The 12,364-nt window shown below is 37.7% G+C and overlaps 1 protein-coding gene across 6 annotated transcripts in view; it reads left to right on the top strand.

Moving 5' to 3' along the window:
- The window catches only part of DDX4 (DEAD-box helicase 4), a 70,512-nt gene that overhangs the window by 7,625 nt on the left and 50,523 nt on the right, over window positions 1-12,364 (top strand). For all 6 annotated transcript variants that reach the window (XM_027900170.1, XM_027900173.1, XM_027900172.1 and 3 more), the window contains 9 exons: window positions 1,474-1,616; window positions 2,609-2,761; window positions 3,038-3,192; window positions 5,802-5,931; window positions 7,022-7,188; window positions 7,932-8,077; window positions 8,839-8,938; window positions 10,726-10,996; window positions 11,147-11,227. In XM_027900170.1, coding sequence (XP_027755971.1) covers window positions 1,474-1,616; window positions 2,609-2,761; window positions 3,038-3,192; window positions 5,802-5,931; window positions 7,022-7,188; window positions 7,932-8,077; window positions 8,839-8,938; window positions 10,726-10,996; window positions 11,147-11,227 — 1,346 coding nt within the window. The remainder of the gene's footprint in view (window positions 1-1,473; window positions 1,617-2,608; window positions 2,762-3,037; window positions 3,193-5,801; window positions 5,932-7,021; window positions 7,189-7,931; window positions 8,078-8,838; window positions 8,939-10,725; window positions 10,997-11,146; window positions 11,228-12,364) is intronic.

The raw sequence follows: 12,364 nt of genomic DNA, 5'->3' as shown, positions 1-12,364 counted from the left end.
GTGATTAGATTTTCAAAACTGTTGTCTTCTATTATTTTTTTTCTTGGTCTTGCTCCTGTTGGCTCAGTTAATGTACAGTGAAGCAGAGGTGCTAACCTCAAAATTGGAAGTAAGCCTTAAGAACTTGCTCAGTTTTGAAACAGTCACTCTGCACTTCTTTTTACCCTTCCTACAAGTGGAAGTATTTTAGGTTTGTCCAGAATGGCAAGTAGGGTGTGTAGCTCATAGAGGCCAGCTACTCCTGATTAAACTTTATTTTGATTTTGGTGGGGGGTTTTTTTGTTTTGTTTTGTGGTTTGTGTTTTTTTTTTTCCCTTTCCTTTTTTTTTTTTTTTTTTTTTTTTTTTTTTTTGGGTGGGGGGGAGGGTGTGTTTGTTTTTGTTTTGTTTTCTACAAGGGATTTTTCCCTCACAGTGCTGTACTCTGCCACTGATGCTGCAGTACCTTGTTACCTGTATGTTGTACTATCTTGAGGCATAGTAATTTTTCATTCGTAGAAGTAGCATAATTCAAATTAGAAATGCCATTAAACCATGTGATGGACAGTGGATGGCTGGTATTCTCCATGAAAGATCATTTTGTGTAATAATGGTTAAAGAATTTTTCATGGTGAAAAGGACAGATAAATGATTCTTTACTTAGAGGGTAGTGAAGCACTGGGACAAGTTACCCAGAGAGGTTGTGGGTACCCCATCCTGGGAAGTGTTAAAGGCCAGGCTGGGTGAGGCTTTGAGCAACCTGGTTTAGTGGGTGGTATCTCTACCCATGGCAGAGAGGTTGGAACTATATGGTCTTTAAGATCCCTTCCAACCCAAACCATTCTGTGATTCTGTGTTTAGTATATGTTTTCAGAAGTGCTCCTTATTATCCGAAGAACAATGGATTTGCTTCTATTTGACTTAGTTTGATCTAAGTTTTTCAGATTTTTAGTCCAAATAACGATTTTTAGGAACTGAAATGTGTTTAGAAGCAGCATGCTAATAGTCCTAGTGGACATAATGCATCCTTAACATAGGATAGTAATTCCTTTCTTATGACCACAGGGTAAACTGTTAGCATGTAAAGACTATTTTGCTTATTGGTATGCAACAATTGCACCTGTCTATATAGAAGTTCCTGTGGAAAGGTAGTTCTTCATAAGGAGCAGTTTGTTGCATGGGAAGTATGTCCTTGGATCCTGAGAGCATGTGTCTGGATGATAAAGGATTTTTTGACGAGCTCTTGAAAGTAAGGTCCTTGAGCAAATGTGAGACAAGAATGCTTTACAAAAGTCTGACTTCATTTATGAGTGTTAGGTCTAGTAGTATAAAACTAAGTTTTGATAGAGTCAACTTATGGAATTTTGTGCCTTCCTGGAAAGTGGAGGGAAATCCAAATGACACCTCACTGAACTTTAGTAGCTCCATAGTTAAAATAGTTTTAGTTATGCTATTCTTGATATTGTTCATGAACTTAAATGGTTGTGTTCTTAAGGTCCAAAGGTGACGTATGTGCCCCCTCCTCCACCTGATGATGAACAAGCCATCTTTGCACGTTATGAGACAGGAATGAATTTTGACAAGTATGATGAAAATATCGTTGAAGTGTCAGGACTGGACCCTCCAGCAGCATTAACGGTTAGTAAACTGATTAACTGCAGAGCATGATTTTGCAAGGGTGTTTAATTCACTGAGCTTAATATTGGCTGCTAATGAAAATAGTAATAAAAATTTGGAGTATTGCAGACAGTACGATCTTGGAAGGAGGTGCTGCCCACTTGAAAGATATGAATTTGAATTCACAATAGCACTGACAAACTACATAAATGTTCCAGAGAAATAGATAGATATTGAAAGAAAGATGTCTTCAGCAGCAATTGCTAGGAAGGCTGGTAGAGTTATCTTACTGAAGTTTTTTGCTGGAGGATCTTTAATAATGTAAATGAATGTGTGTTGGAGTTTGGATAGAGAAGTGTTTGAAAGTAATTTCTATCCCTGTTCTCTGTGGCTGCAGTTTATTGTTTAGCATACAATTTTGCTGCTTCTCCATATGCGTGACCAGTGTTTAAAAAAGAAAAAAGCCTTTTCCAGGGAAAAGAAAGAGTAAAGACATACAAAGGGTTTAGTAGCACCTGTGTTGGAAGATACAGAGATGTTTTCACCACTGGTCTTCTGAAAGGCTTTTTCACTGAAGTTAGTAATTTTTGTCCTATATGGTGCTTTTTGGTCCTGGGTAAGAATGTTGCTTTAGTTCCCCTTCCTGTTTTTAGCAGAGGGGCTATGTCTGTCTCCTACATGAAATGAAACTGAACAGCTTAAGTTTGTTTTCATAGCGTGCTATGATATGAGTTTACCTGCTTGAATGCAGATGTATGGCTTCTGAGCAGTTTTCTCTCACAACTGATACACCAACTGAAAGCCTTCTGTCCTATAAACAGTGTTACTGAATGGCATGAGCAGATTTAAGAGACCTTTGGAACTTTTACCTATAGGAACCTTGGCAATCTAGATGACTGGTGAGACTCTCTAAAGTTAACGCTTTTAGTTTTTGGATGTCTGTCATGTGGTAAGTTTCTCTGGCTTTCTAACTTCTGTGATTGTGTAATAACCTGATTTTTTTTCTGTTACAGAGTTTTGCAGATGCTAACATCTCCCATACTTTAACTGTGAACATTGCTAAAGCTGGATACTCTAAACCTACTCCAGTGCAGAAGTACAGCATTCCTATTGTACTGGCAGGACGGGATTTAATGGCATGTGCCCAGACAGGATCAGGAAAAACTGTAAGCATTATTTATACTACTGTGACTGTGAACTTTCAGGTGGATGATTTCAGTCTTGCATGTACCAGATGCTTCACGGCTTGTAATCCAGTAGCTTAACACTTGGATGTCACATATTGGGTGACTAAAAATTTCCTTTTAGTTTCAGTGAACCCACTGTCTTGATACAGTGAGCCACCCTTCAGGGCGATACACTCAGCTTTTAGCATGACTGATGAAAGCTAAACAGTATAAATACTGCTGGTTTTTTTTGTTGTGTTTTTTTTTTCCCCGCAGGCAGCTTTTCTTGTACCGATTGTGGCCCAAATGATGAGAGATGGTGTAACTGCCAGTAGCTTTAAAGAGCAGCAAGAACCGGAATGTATTATTACTGGGCCAACTAGAGAACTAGTAAATCAGATCTTCCTAGAAGCAAGGAAATTTGTGTATGGGTAAGCTTTTACACTGTTGCCTGGTATTACTTTGCCGAAATCTACAAATTACTATTTTGCCTAAATCAACAGTGGTGATTTTTTTTCATAAATACTTTTAAATTTTTTTTTTTTGCCAGTCAAATTGTTACATATATATATATGTAAAATACTTGAGTTCAGATTATAATGAGTTTAGATTATAATACTAGCTAGCAGGTCTCTTACTAGGATTTAAACTCCTAATCTTCCTGGTATTGGGGTGGGTGAGTAAACAGGAGGCTTAGTCCCGCTTGAAGAGGAGATAAGTCCTAAACTTTGTCACTTAATACTCATGGGAAAAATGAAACATCTTGCATGAAGTGTTAAGAAAACTTTCTTTTCTGACCATCGGGGAACCACTCTGGCAGTCACAATCACACCACCAAAGCTTACCCATATACACAGGGATTTTACGAATGTGTCCAAAACCTCTTCACAGTAGGTGGCTCCAGTGACCCCATGGGTGCCTCACTTGACTCCCTACACACACCACTCAATCAGACAAGGTTTCCACACCAACTTGACCCCAAGTTTCCCACAGTAGAGTCTCAGATCTCTGTTTTCTTTAAGTAATTTAAATATTGTGCAGCAACATGCAACAGCTCAAACTGAATGTCTCCATGAAGGGACCCCTGAACAAAGGAGTCACTGGGCTTTATACACTAATGTGTATATTTACACACACGTATGGATGTGATATTCTGGGGTCTTTTTACTGAGTTGTTGACTCCTGCTGAGTCTCTGAGTGTCAGGTCACCTGGCTAATGATGCAGGTCCCTGTGCCCTTTGTTAAGCAAAGCGTTGGTGCCCAGTTCACAGCCTTTTGCTTGGGCTCCAACCATTTCCAGCCACCCAGAGCTCAGTCTGCAGCTCGCACTGCAACTGCACACTGAGCTACCTGCACTAGATTTATTCTTCAACATGAAGAAACTGATGAGCTTACTCTATGTAATTTATCCTTGCTTTATTTTCATCTTAATAAAAACAGAGGTATGTGTTAGGGGTTTTAGTTAACTTTCAGTGATGTTTTCTTGTAACTCTTACTTCCCTGTGTTTCTGGACAGACATTTCACAGCTCATGAAAACTCTTCTAGCTTTCAAAACAACAAAAGATCTAAACCTGTCATTGAGCCCTGGGATGTTGTACAAGAGTACATTTGTACTAGTTTTGTCATTGATCTTTCCACTGCTAACTAATAGGTTTCACCAGTGCACAGAATAGAATTAAATCTGTTATCTGTGACAGTTTGTTGCTGTTAGGAGGTGGAATGCAGAACATGTTCAGTGCAAAATCTGGTGGGGTAAATCAATACTTGGCTTTGTTCAAGAAAACTTATGCTTGGAGGCTGTCTGCCTTTAAAAAGTAGGATCATGTTCACCTATGTACTTATTAAGCATGTTTTTAAGAACAGCATCTTAGTCTCTGAAACTCTTATAACTTCGTAGCTAAACAAAGTCTTGCTGTTCATCATCCTTGTAGCTAATTCTGTTTAACTGGATGCATATGATTTCACAATAAAATAGCTTTTGAGTCTAGAAAACTTCTGCTACATCTGGCCTGCAGTAAAAACAAGATAACCTCCATTTGGGGGGCAGTCAAGCAGTATCAGGATGTGAATCTGTTATCTCTACAAAATTGCATGCATATTGCTCGGTTCAGATTTATGATATTCTTAAGTTCTTTGGTTTAATTCACAAATAGGAATATGACACATATGTATTAAAAGTGGGTAAATATTGAAATTGTAAAAGTCCTTAATGCATTTATATTCTTGAGTAAAGCTTTCTGAAGGGTTTTTACTAATCCTGGTAAAAATTTACTGTGTCTTTCACTGTTGCTGCATATGAAGCTGAATTAGTATCTTCAAGAGAAGAGTATAAAAATGCTCATTGCATGCGTACAAAGACCTTAGTGAAAGGTTATAAAGGTGAGCTTGTAGACCTGCTTCACAGCTGCATAAGGCAGTTCTTGCTTGAGGAGGTGGTTTCTACAGAAGAGTATCTGGTGTAACTGTACTTGGTGGATCTAACCAGAAAGCTTAGTGAGAAGAACACTGAGTATTGTAGTCTTCAAGTGGATTTGCAGTCTAATCCTTGTGTCACACACTATATGGCCAGTGTAATTAGTTGCTGTACAAAGATTCTGCCTGTGTATTTTTTTTATTTGGCACTGTCTTTTTAAGATCTGCAGAGATTACTTTTGAAGCTCTAGAGGCATATAGAGAGGTGGTTCTGCTTTTCCTAAGTGTATATGTGTATAAAAGAGGATCAAGTGTAACATCATTTTGGCTGTTAGTGTTAGTAGCTCTCAGCTGAAGCGAGAGGGGAGAAGGTAGATGAAATCAAGAGTTCATTCCAAGTAAACCGTCTTGGCAGCCTCTGTTACAGAGCGGGAGTGGGAACTTGAGGCTTACAGTGACCAAAATCCTGGGTTTTGAGTCCTTTTGGAGCAAGCTGTACTGTATGGAGAAGAAATTAAACCACTCTAAGATTGTTTGTGGTAGATCTGATTATTTTTTTCAAATTTTCCTGGAACAATACTGTTTGCATATTTACGTAGTTAATCCAAACTTTTTTCTACATAACAGAACTTGTATAAGGCCTGTTGTAGTCTATGGAGGTACACAAATAAGCCATTCAGTTCGTCAGGTTATGCAAGGCTGTAATATACTGTGTGCCACTCCAGGAAGGCTTTTAGACATCATTGGAAGAGGAAAGGTAAGATCTTAAAATTTAATGTGAAGTTCTCAAGTACTCTTACATTTTTTACATAATGGTTTTCATTTTCAAATTTGATAGGAGCAGAGATAGAGCCATTGAAAACCAGTCAGTATGTATGCCTTTGTGCAGGTGCTGAAATACAAGTGAGTTTGTCTTAGAATATGTGAGTTCCTTGAGGTTTTTGAAAGAATATCCTGAGTGTAGATCTCTTCAGTTCCTTCTAGAGCCAAATGGAAAATACCAGTCTAAATCAAAGTGGCTGCAGTATTCATGGCAATAAAATTTCATAGTTAAAATACATGGAACAGCTTTGTTTAGTTCTTTTGGAAAATTCTGTAGCAGATTTTCACTTAATATCCTGCTTGCTTTGCTACAATGACTTTTATCTAAAACTACTTTCATACCAATTTTATTAAAAATACAAAAAAGTCCAGTGTGATACTGTATTTAATTTTTATTTTTCCAGCTGTTGTAAATTCAAATCCAAATTGCTACACCTTAGATTGGTGACTCAGTGATGTTGCAGTGGACAAATGAAGTTTGGAAAAATATTTCCTGATAATAAACTGGATATTGGTTTTCTCCTGTTGTTAGGCTTTTAATCAAAGTGATTGGTCTTGGTCAGGACCAGCAAAGTTGTAATGTCCTTAATAATGCTTTCTGGCGTAATTTATTTTTTCAGAACAAGAGGTTTTTTTGAGAATGGGATGTATGAGAGAACCTTTCTAAAACTCAAAACATAATTCCAGAGTAGATATGCTTGAGTAATATGTAAAGTTATGCTTGAAGTAAAAGTAAGTTATGTAAGATATGCTTGAAGTTGATCTTCAGGCTCTATCTCAGTTTATATTGCTAAATCAAGTTCTGAAGCACTTAATTGTGTGCATACTATTAGAATTAGGGCAAATTAAAAAATTGAGGTTGAGATGCAAATAAATACTTTGATTTGTGAGTAATTAACTTTCATTTTTTAGTAACTTCTACTTGAAAGAAATAAGTAAAAAGTGGATTTTGCCAGTGAGGAAGTTTTGTAAGTACATAGTGTAAATGAACCAATACTGTTTTTCTTTGACTGAAATATTTGCAGATTAGTTTGCATAATGTGAAATATTTGGTGCTAGATGAAGCAGACCGCATGCTTGATATGGGTTTTAGCTCAGAGATGAAGAAGCTGATTAATTTCCCAGACATGCCACAAAAAGACAAACGCCAAACACTAATGTTTAGTGCCACGTTCCCTGAAGAAGTTCAGAGGTGAGTAATGTAAAAATAGAAATACATCTGAAGATGTACTTGTATAGAACTAAATATCTGAAGAGTTAAGAATACTCCTTATGTTTCTGGGCTGCAGCAAGTGCACATTGCTGGGTCACATCCAGCTTCTCATCCACCAGCAACCCTAAGTCTTTATCCTTAGGGCTGGTCTTGATCCTTTTTTCTGTCCAGCTGTACTCGTCCTGTCCTATTGGCTCGTGTAAAAGGTTTCTTTCCCTATTTTTATAAGCCCTATTTAGGTAGTGGATGGCTGCAGTAAGATCTCCCCAGAGCCGTCTTTTTTCCAGGCTGAACAACTCCAGCTCCTCAGCTCTCTCAAACTTGCTTCACAGGAGAGGTGCTCCAGTTCTGTAATCATTTTTGTGGCTTCCCCTGGACCTACTCCAACAGGTCCATATCTGTCTTGTCCTGAAGACCACAGAGCTGTTCACAGCACTCCAGGTGGGGCTTCACGAAGGCAGAGTCAGAATCACCTCCCCCGACCTGCTGGTCATACTTCTTCTAGTGCAGCCCAGGATGTGGTTGGGGTTCTGGGCCCAAACACTGCAGACTTTTCTAGTTTTTTAAAAAGATGCGCATATGACTGCTTGTGTTATTCCTCACAAGACAGAAAAAAAATATTTATTGTAAGGGTTGCTTAATTTAAATGAAAGTACTTGATATTAAAGCAAAAATAATCTGCATAATAGACTTCATGTTGCTCAATTTTATCTCTTTTTAAGGCTGGCTGCTGAATTTTTGAAAACTGATTTTTTATTTGTTGTTGTTGGACATGTGGGTGGAGCATGCAGTGATGTTCAGCAAAATATTCTTCAGGTTTCTCAGTATCTCAAGAGAGATAAACTGATGGAAATTCTACGCAGCATAGGTAACTTTCCTTGTTGTTAATTGTTTACCAGGGAAGAAAAATTGCTTGGTTTTAAACTTTGTTTAAAAGGTCATGATTCTGTGATTTTTGTTGTGTGACATGCTTTACAAGACTGCTGATGAAGCTTGAAGTGGAACTTCAGGATTTCCAGGGCATATTGTGTTACAGATATTTCATAGATTCATAGAATAGTTTTGATTGGAAGGGACCTCTGAAGGTCGCTGAATCTAATCAAATACACAGTATTTGTCAATGTCTCATCTTTTTTGAGTACTAGAAGACAAGCTTCCTAGATGGTTTTCTTCTTTATATGGTCAATTACAATTCTTTAGTATCTGGGGGTATTATCTCAAGATTATAGGTGTATTAAAATTCCTATATGAATGTTTGGGCCTGTATTTTGTTAGTGGCTGGGATTTTTTTCATTTTTGTTCTGAATTTATCTTACGTTTTAATGCTGAAAACTGGAACTGAGTTTGGAATTAAAATGTAGTCTCTCTGCCTTGCTGTAGCAAGGGAGTTCTCGCTTCTTCAAGAGCAACATTAATTTCTTCCTTTTACAGAGGAGAAAAATAGAATGCGTCTTCACAGGTTTCTGTATTGATCTAGAAATTGATTAGTCGAGTTTAGTTAGTTCAACGCAGTCAAGAAATTACAATATGTGTGTATATATTAGATGTTTATATAAGTAAGTGCAACTCTAAATAGTGAAATGCATCATGTTTCAAACTGCAGTGGCTCTGAACTTCTGTTCAATATAGGTAATGAGCGAACCATGGTGTTTGTGGACACAAAGAAAAAAGCAGACTTCATTGCATGCTTTCTTTGTCAAGAAAATATACCAGCCACCAGCATCCACGGGTAAGTATTTTTAAAGTGAAAGTCACCTTACTATTGTGAGAAGTTTTTATTGAGAACACAAGTTTTGCCACATCTGTGTAGTTTAGTTTACCATGTTTCATATGGTCCTGTAATTCTCAGCAGCTCTGCCAATGGAGAATGTAAACTTTCTGAATGCTGGTTCTCCCAGCATTTACTAAGTAAATGTCTTTTTGGTTGACCACATGTAAAATGCTGTGCCTGAACTGGAGAATCTTATGCCTACTGCATAGAAAATTAGTATATAATAAATTCTGTAGAATCAGCTGTAGTTTATGTCTAATTTCTGTGACCCAATTACAGTTTGCTGTAATTTCTGTGACCAAAACCAGAACTTGTGCTGTTACTGGTGAGATGATGTTCATAAATGTGAGTGGTAGTTGTGGACCTTTCACTCTATCTTACAGGCTTTCTCAAAGTGGTAAGTCACATGCCATACAGACATCTGATGATGTCATTTCTGTCTCTATGATGTGTTCACGGACATAACATTTGTATGGAGATAGATTTAAAGAAAAGATGCTTCTAGGTTGTGTTAATAGTCCACTCATTAGTTTTGTGTACCTGAACAGACGCTGAGAAACAAAACTGAATTAGGTTCTGATTCCAGGTAAAAACACATCTAAGATGATGTGTTTTTCACATCATGAGCTAGAATGAAGTTTTGTGAAGTCTTTTTAACCTTAGTGGACTGTAGCACATTGAAAATAAAATTCTGTTGTAGTTTTTGTATTAGAAGGAAGGGACTTGAATTCTTGCCAATAAAATTGTTGTAGGCAGTGTTCTGACATACGTCATAACATCAAGGTTCCAGAGGGGTTAATATGGTCTTATTACACAGATACAAGATGTTTGTGTGTACCCCGTGGCCTGTCAGAGGTATAGATGTGTGAAAGTCGTTTTGAGAAGGTCTGACCTTCTGTTCTTGGCTAGTCTGAATTGCTCTCCCACAAGTCCCTTATGTGAGAGGAGGTTCTTAACACATTTCTGTAGAAACACTGCACTGTGAATTAAAGATGCTTGAATAAGTGGTTCAGTGGAAATGTCATGGATGGTACTGGTTTCTGATTCACTTTACCCTTTTGAGTTGAAGTTAGGATAGTTACTCTTCTCTGGAATAGCAGTCATATTAAACTTCACTAAAAATCCCATGTTAAGATCCCAAAGAGCACTCTTTAGCTTTGTTGCTTATTTTCTCATTTGGAGAACAAAGAATGTCAGTGAAACTCTGATCCACAGTAGTTAAGTACTGGATGATCTGTAAATAGTCTTAAAACTTGCAAACCCCAGAGCAAATATAGTTTTCTTGGCATGATGATAAACAAAAGACAAGTTCTGTACTGGTGTCTGGCCACATTTTTTATTATATCTGAAAAATTACCTATGCAGGAGTCTAAGAGTCAAAGTAGACTTCATCTTTGTTATTCTAACTCCCTGTTACAAAACTACAGGAGAAGGACTTCTAACTATGGCATGAAAACCAACCAATTAAATAAGTGAATCTTCTTAGGGAGGCAGTGTGATGAATAGTTATGTCTGGTACTTGAAAAACTTCAGTGTATGCAGAGACTTATGTTAAAGCAGTTGCTAATCAGTTAAAAATTCAGAAAACCTAAATTGATAGTATATGTGGGTTGTTCAGGGTTTTTTTTTGTTTGTGTCGTCCCCCACAAGGATTACTTCTATCCATGAATCATGACATTTAAAGTATATCTTAAATAATACTGTAGATTTTTGAGACATCCATCTAACCATTGCTTTCTTTGTAGAGATAGAGAGCAGAGAGAGAGAGAAATAGCTCTTCAGGATTTTCGTTCTGGAAAATGTCCAGTTCTTGTGGCAACTTCGGTGGCAGCAAGAGGTCTGGACATCGAAAGCGTTCAGCATGTAATTAATTTTGATCTTCCTTCCACAATTGAGGAGTATGTACACAGAATTGGACGAACTGGCCGTTGTGGAAATACAGGGAAAGCAATTTGCTTCTTTGATAGTGATTCGGATGGCCGTCTTGCACAGTCTCTAATTAAAGTGCTTTCAGATGTAAGTTTCAAATCTTCCTGCTTAACTTTCTCTGCTCTTTGGGATTTTGCTTTAATGTACTGAGCAACTATTAGGTCTTTGGAACAGCTAGGGAGCTCCTGAATTGGTAAAGCGGTCAAAGTCTCTAAATTTTCTTTCCTAATTATGTAGGCCCAGCAGGAAGTTCCTCTTTGGTTGACAGAAGTTGCTTTTGAATGTGAAAGAGGAAGACCCTCAGTGAATATCCAAAAGGTAAGTTTAGAAGTGAACTGGAAGTCTTGGCTTTTAGAACTTCGTCTTAGTGAAAAAATGTGTTTAGCAGTATATATCCTGAGTAAGGCCACCGAAACTGTTTTGACTGTAAATGCATCACTTTTCTTGTACATCTTCAAGGAATTCCAGAGAATTAGTGCTAATTTTAAACAACTTGCTTGACTTGGACTCTTACGGTATGGTCCGGTACTAACTGCCTTACTGTTGATCTGTAGTGTCCAGAGTTAGTCTGTGGAAGAAAGGTTTGTGCATACATATGCCAAGGCTATAGTTCCAGAAATTTTTCTACTGCGCATGTGAAGTGGGAGCAGATAGTTGCTAATCATACAGTTACTGCTTGCTATGAGTCAGGTAACTCATTGACAAAAATCTTCAATTAATTACAGTTAAATAAATGCCCCAGTCTGGTCCATGCCAAAATTGTTAATATCTGTGATGAGGAGAAGCCTTCTAGTCTCTTGGTGTTGCCGACACCAGATGTTAAAATACAGCTTGAATAAAGGAGAAGGCCTCTATGGCATAGCTCTCAAATCACTCTGCAGTTAATATTTTAGGATTTAAATTCTGTGCTTACTCCTACTTTGAATAAAATTCAGTTTTTCAACTGATGTTTATTTAATTGCCTTTAACTAATTTTATTTTAATTGAAAGCCTTTCCTTCATTTCTTGTTTCCAGTAAGAACTTCATCACATCTCAGTTGTCATGCAGAAAGAAAATCAGGGATGCAAAAGCGCAATTTGAAGTTAAATTGGCCACTTCTGTTAAGGATAACAAAAAGTCCTTCTATAAATACATTAATAACAGAAGGAGGGGCAAAGAAAACCTCCATTCTTTGATAGACCTGGAGGGAAACATAGTTAATAGAGATGAGGAGAAGGCTGAGGTACTTAACACCTACTTTGCCTCAGTTTTTACCAGCAAGACAGGTGGCCCTCAAGGCAACTGGCCTCTGGAGCTGGTAGACAGAGATAGGAAACCAAATAGCCCCCTTGTATTCCGGGAGGAAATAGTTGGTGACTTACTGAATCATCTGGATCCTCACAAGTCTATGGGACCAGACGGGATCCATCCTAGGGTAATGAGGGAGCTGGCAGAAGAGCTTGCCAAGCCGCTCT

The sequence above is a fragment of the Empidonax traillii genome, unplaced genomic scaffold (assembly GCF_003031625.1).
Source record: "Empidonax traillii isolate 1590-97213 ecotype Southwest subspecies unplaced genomic scaffold, ASM303162v1 scaffold714:size326938, whole genome shotgun sequence".
In the NCBI taxonomy this organism is placed as follows: domain Eukaryota; kingdom Metazoa; phylum Chordata; class Aves; order Passeriformes; family Tyrannidae; genus Empidonax; species Empidonax traillii.
Note: the sequence above shows the minus strand (reverse complement) of the source record. Positions and strands in the feature narration are given on the sequence as shown.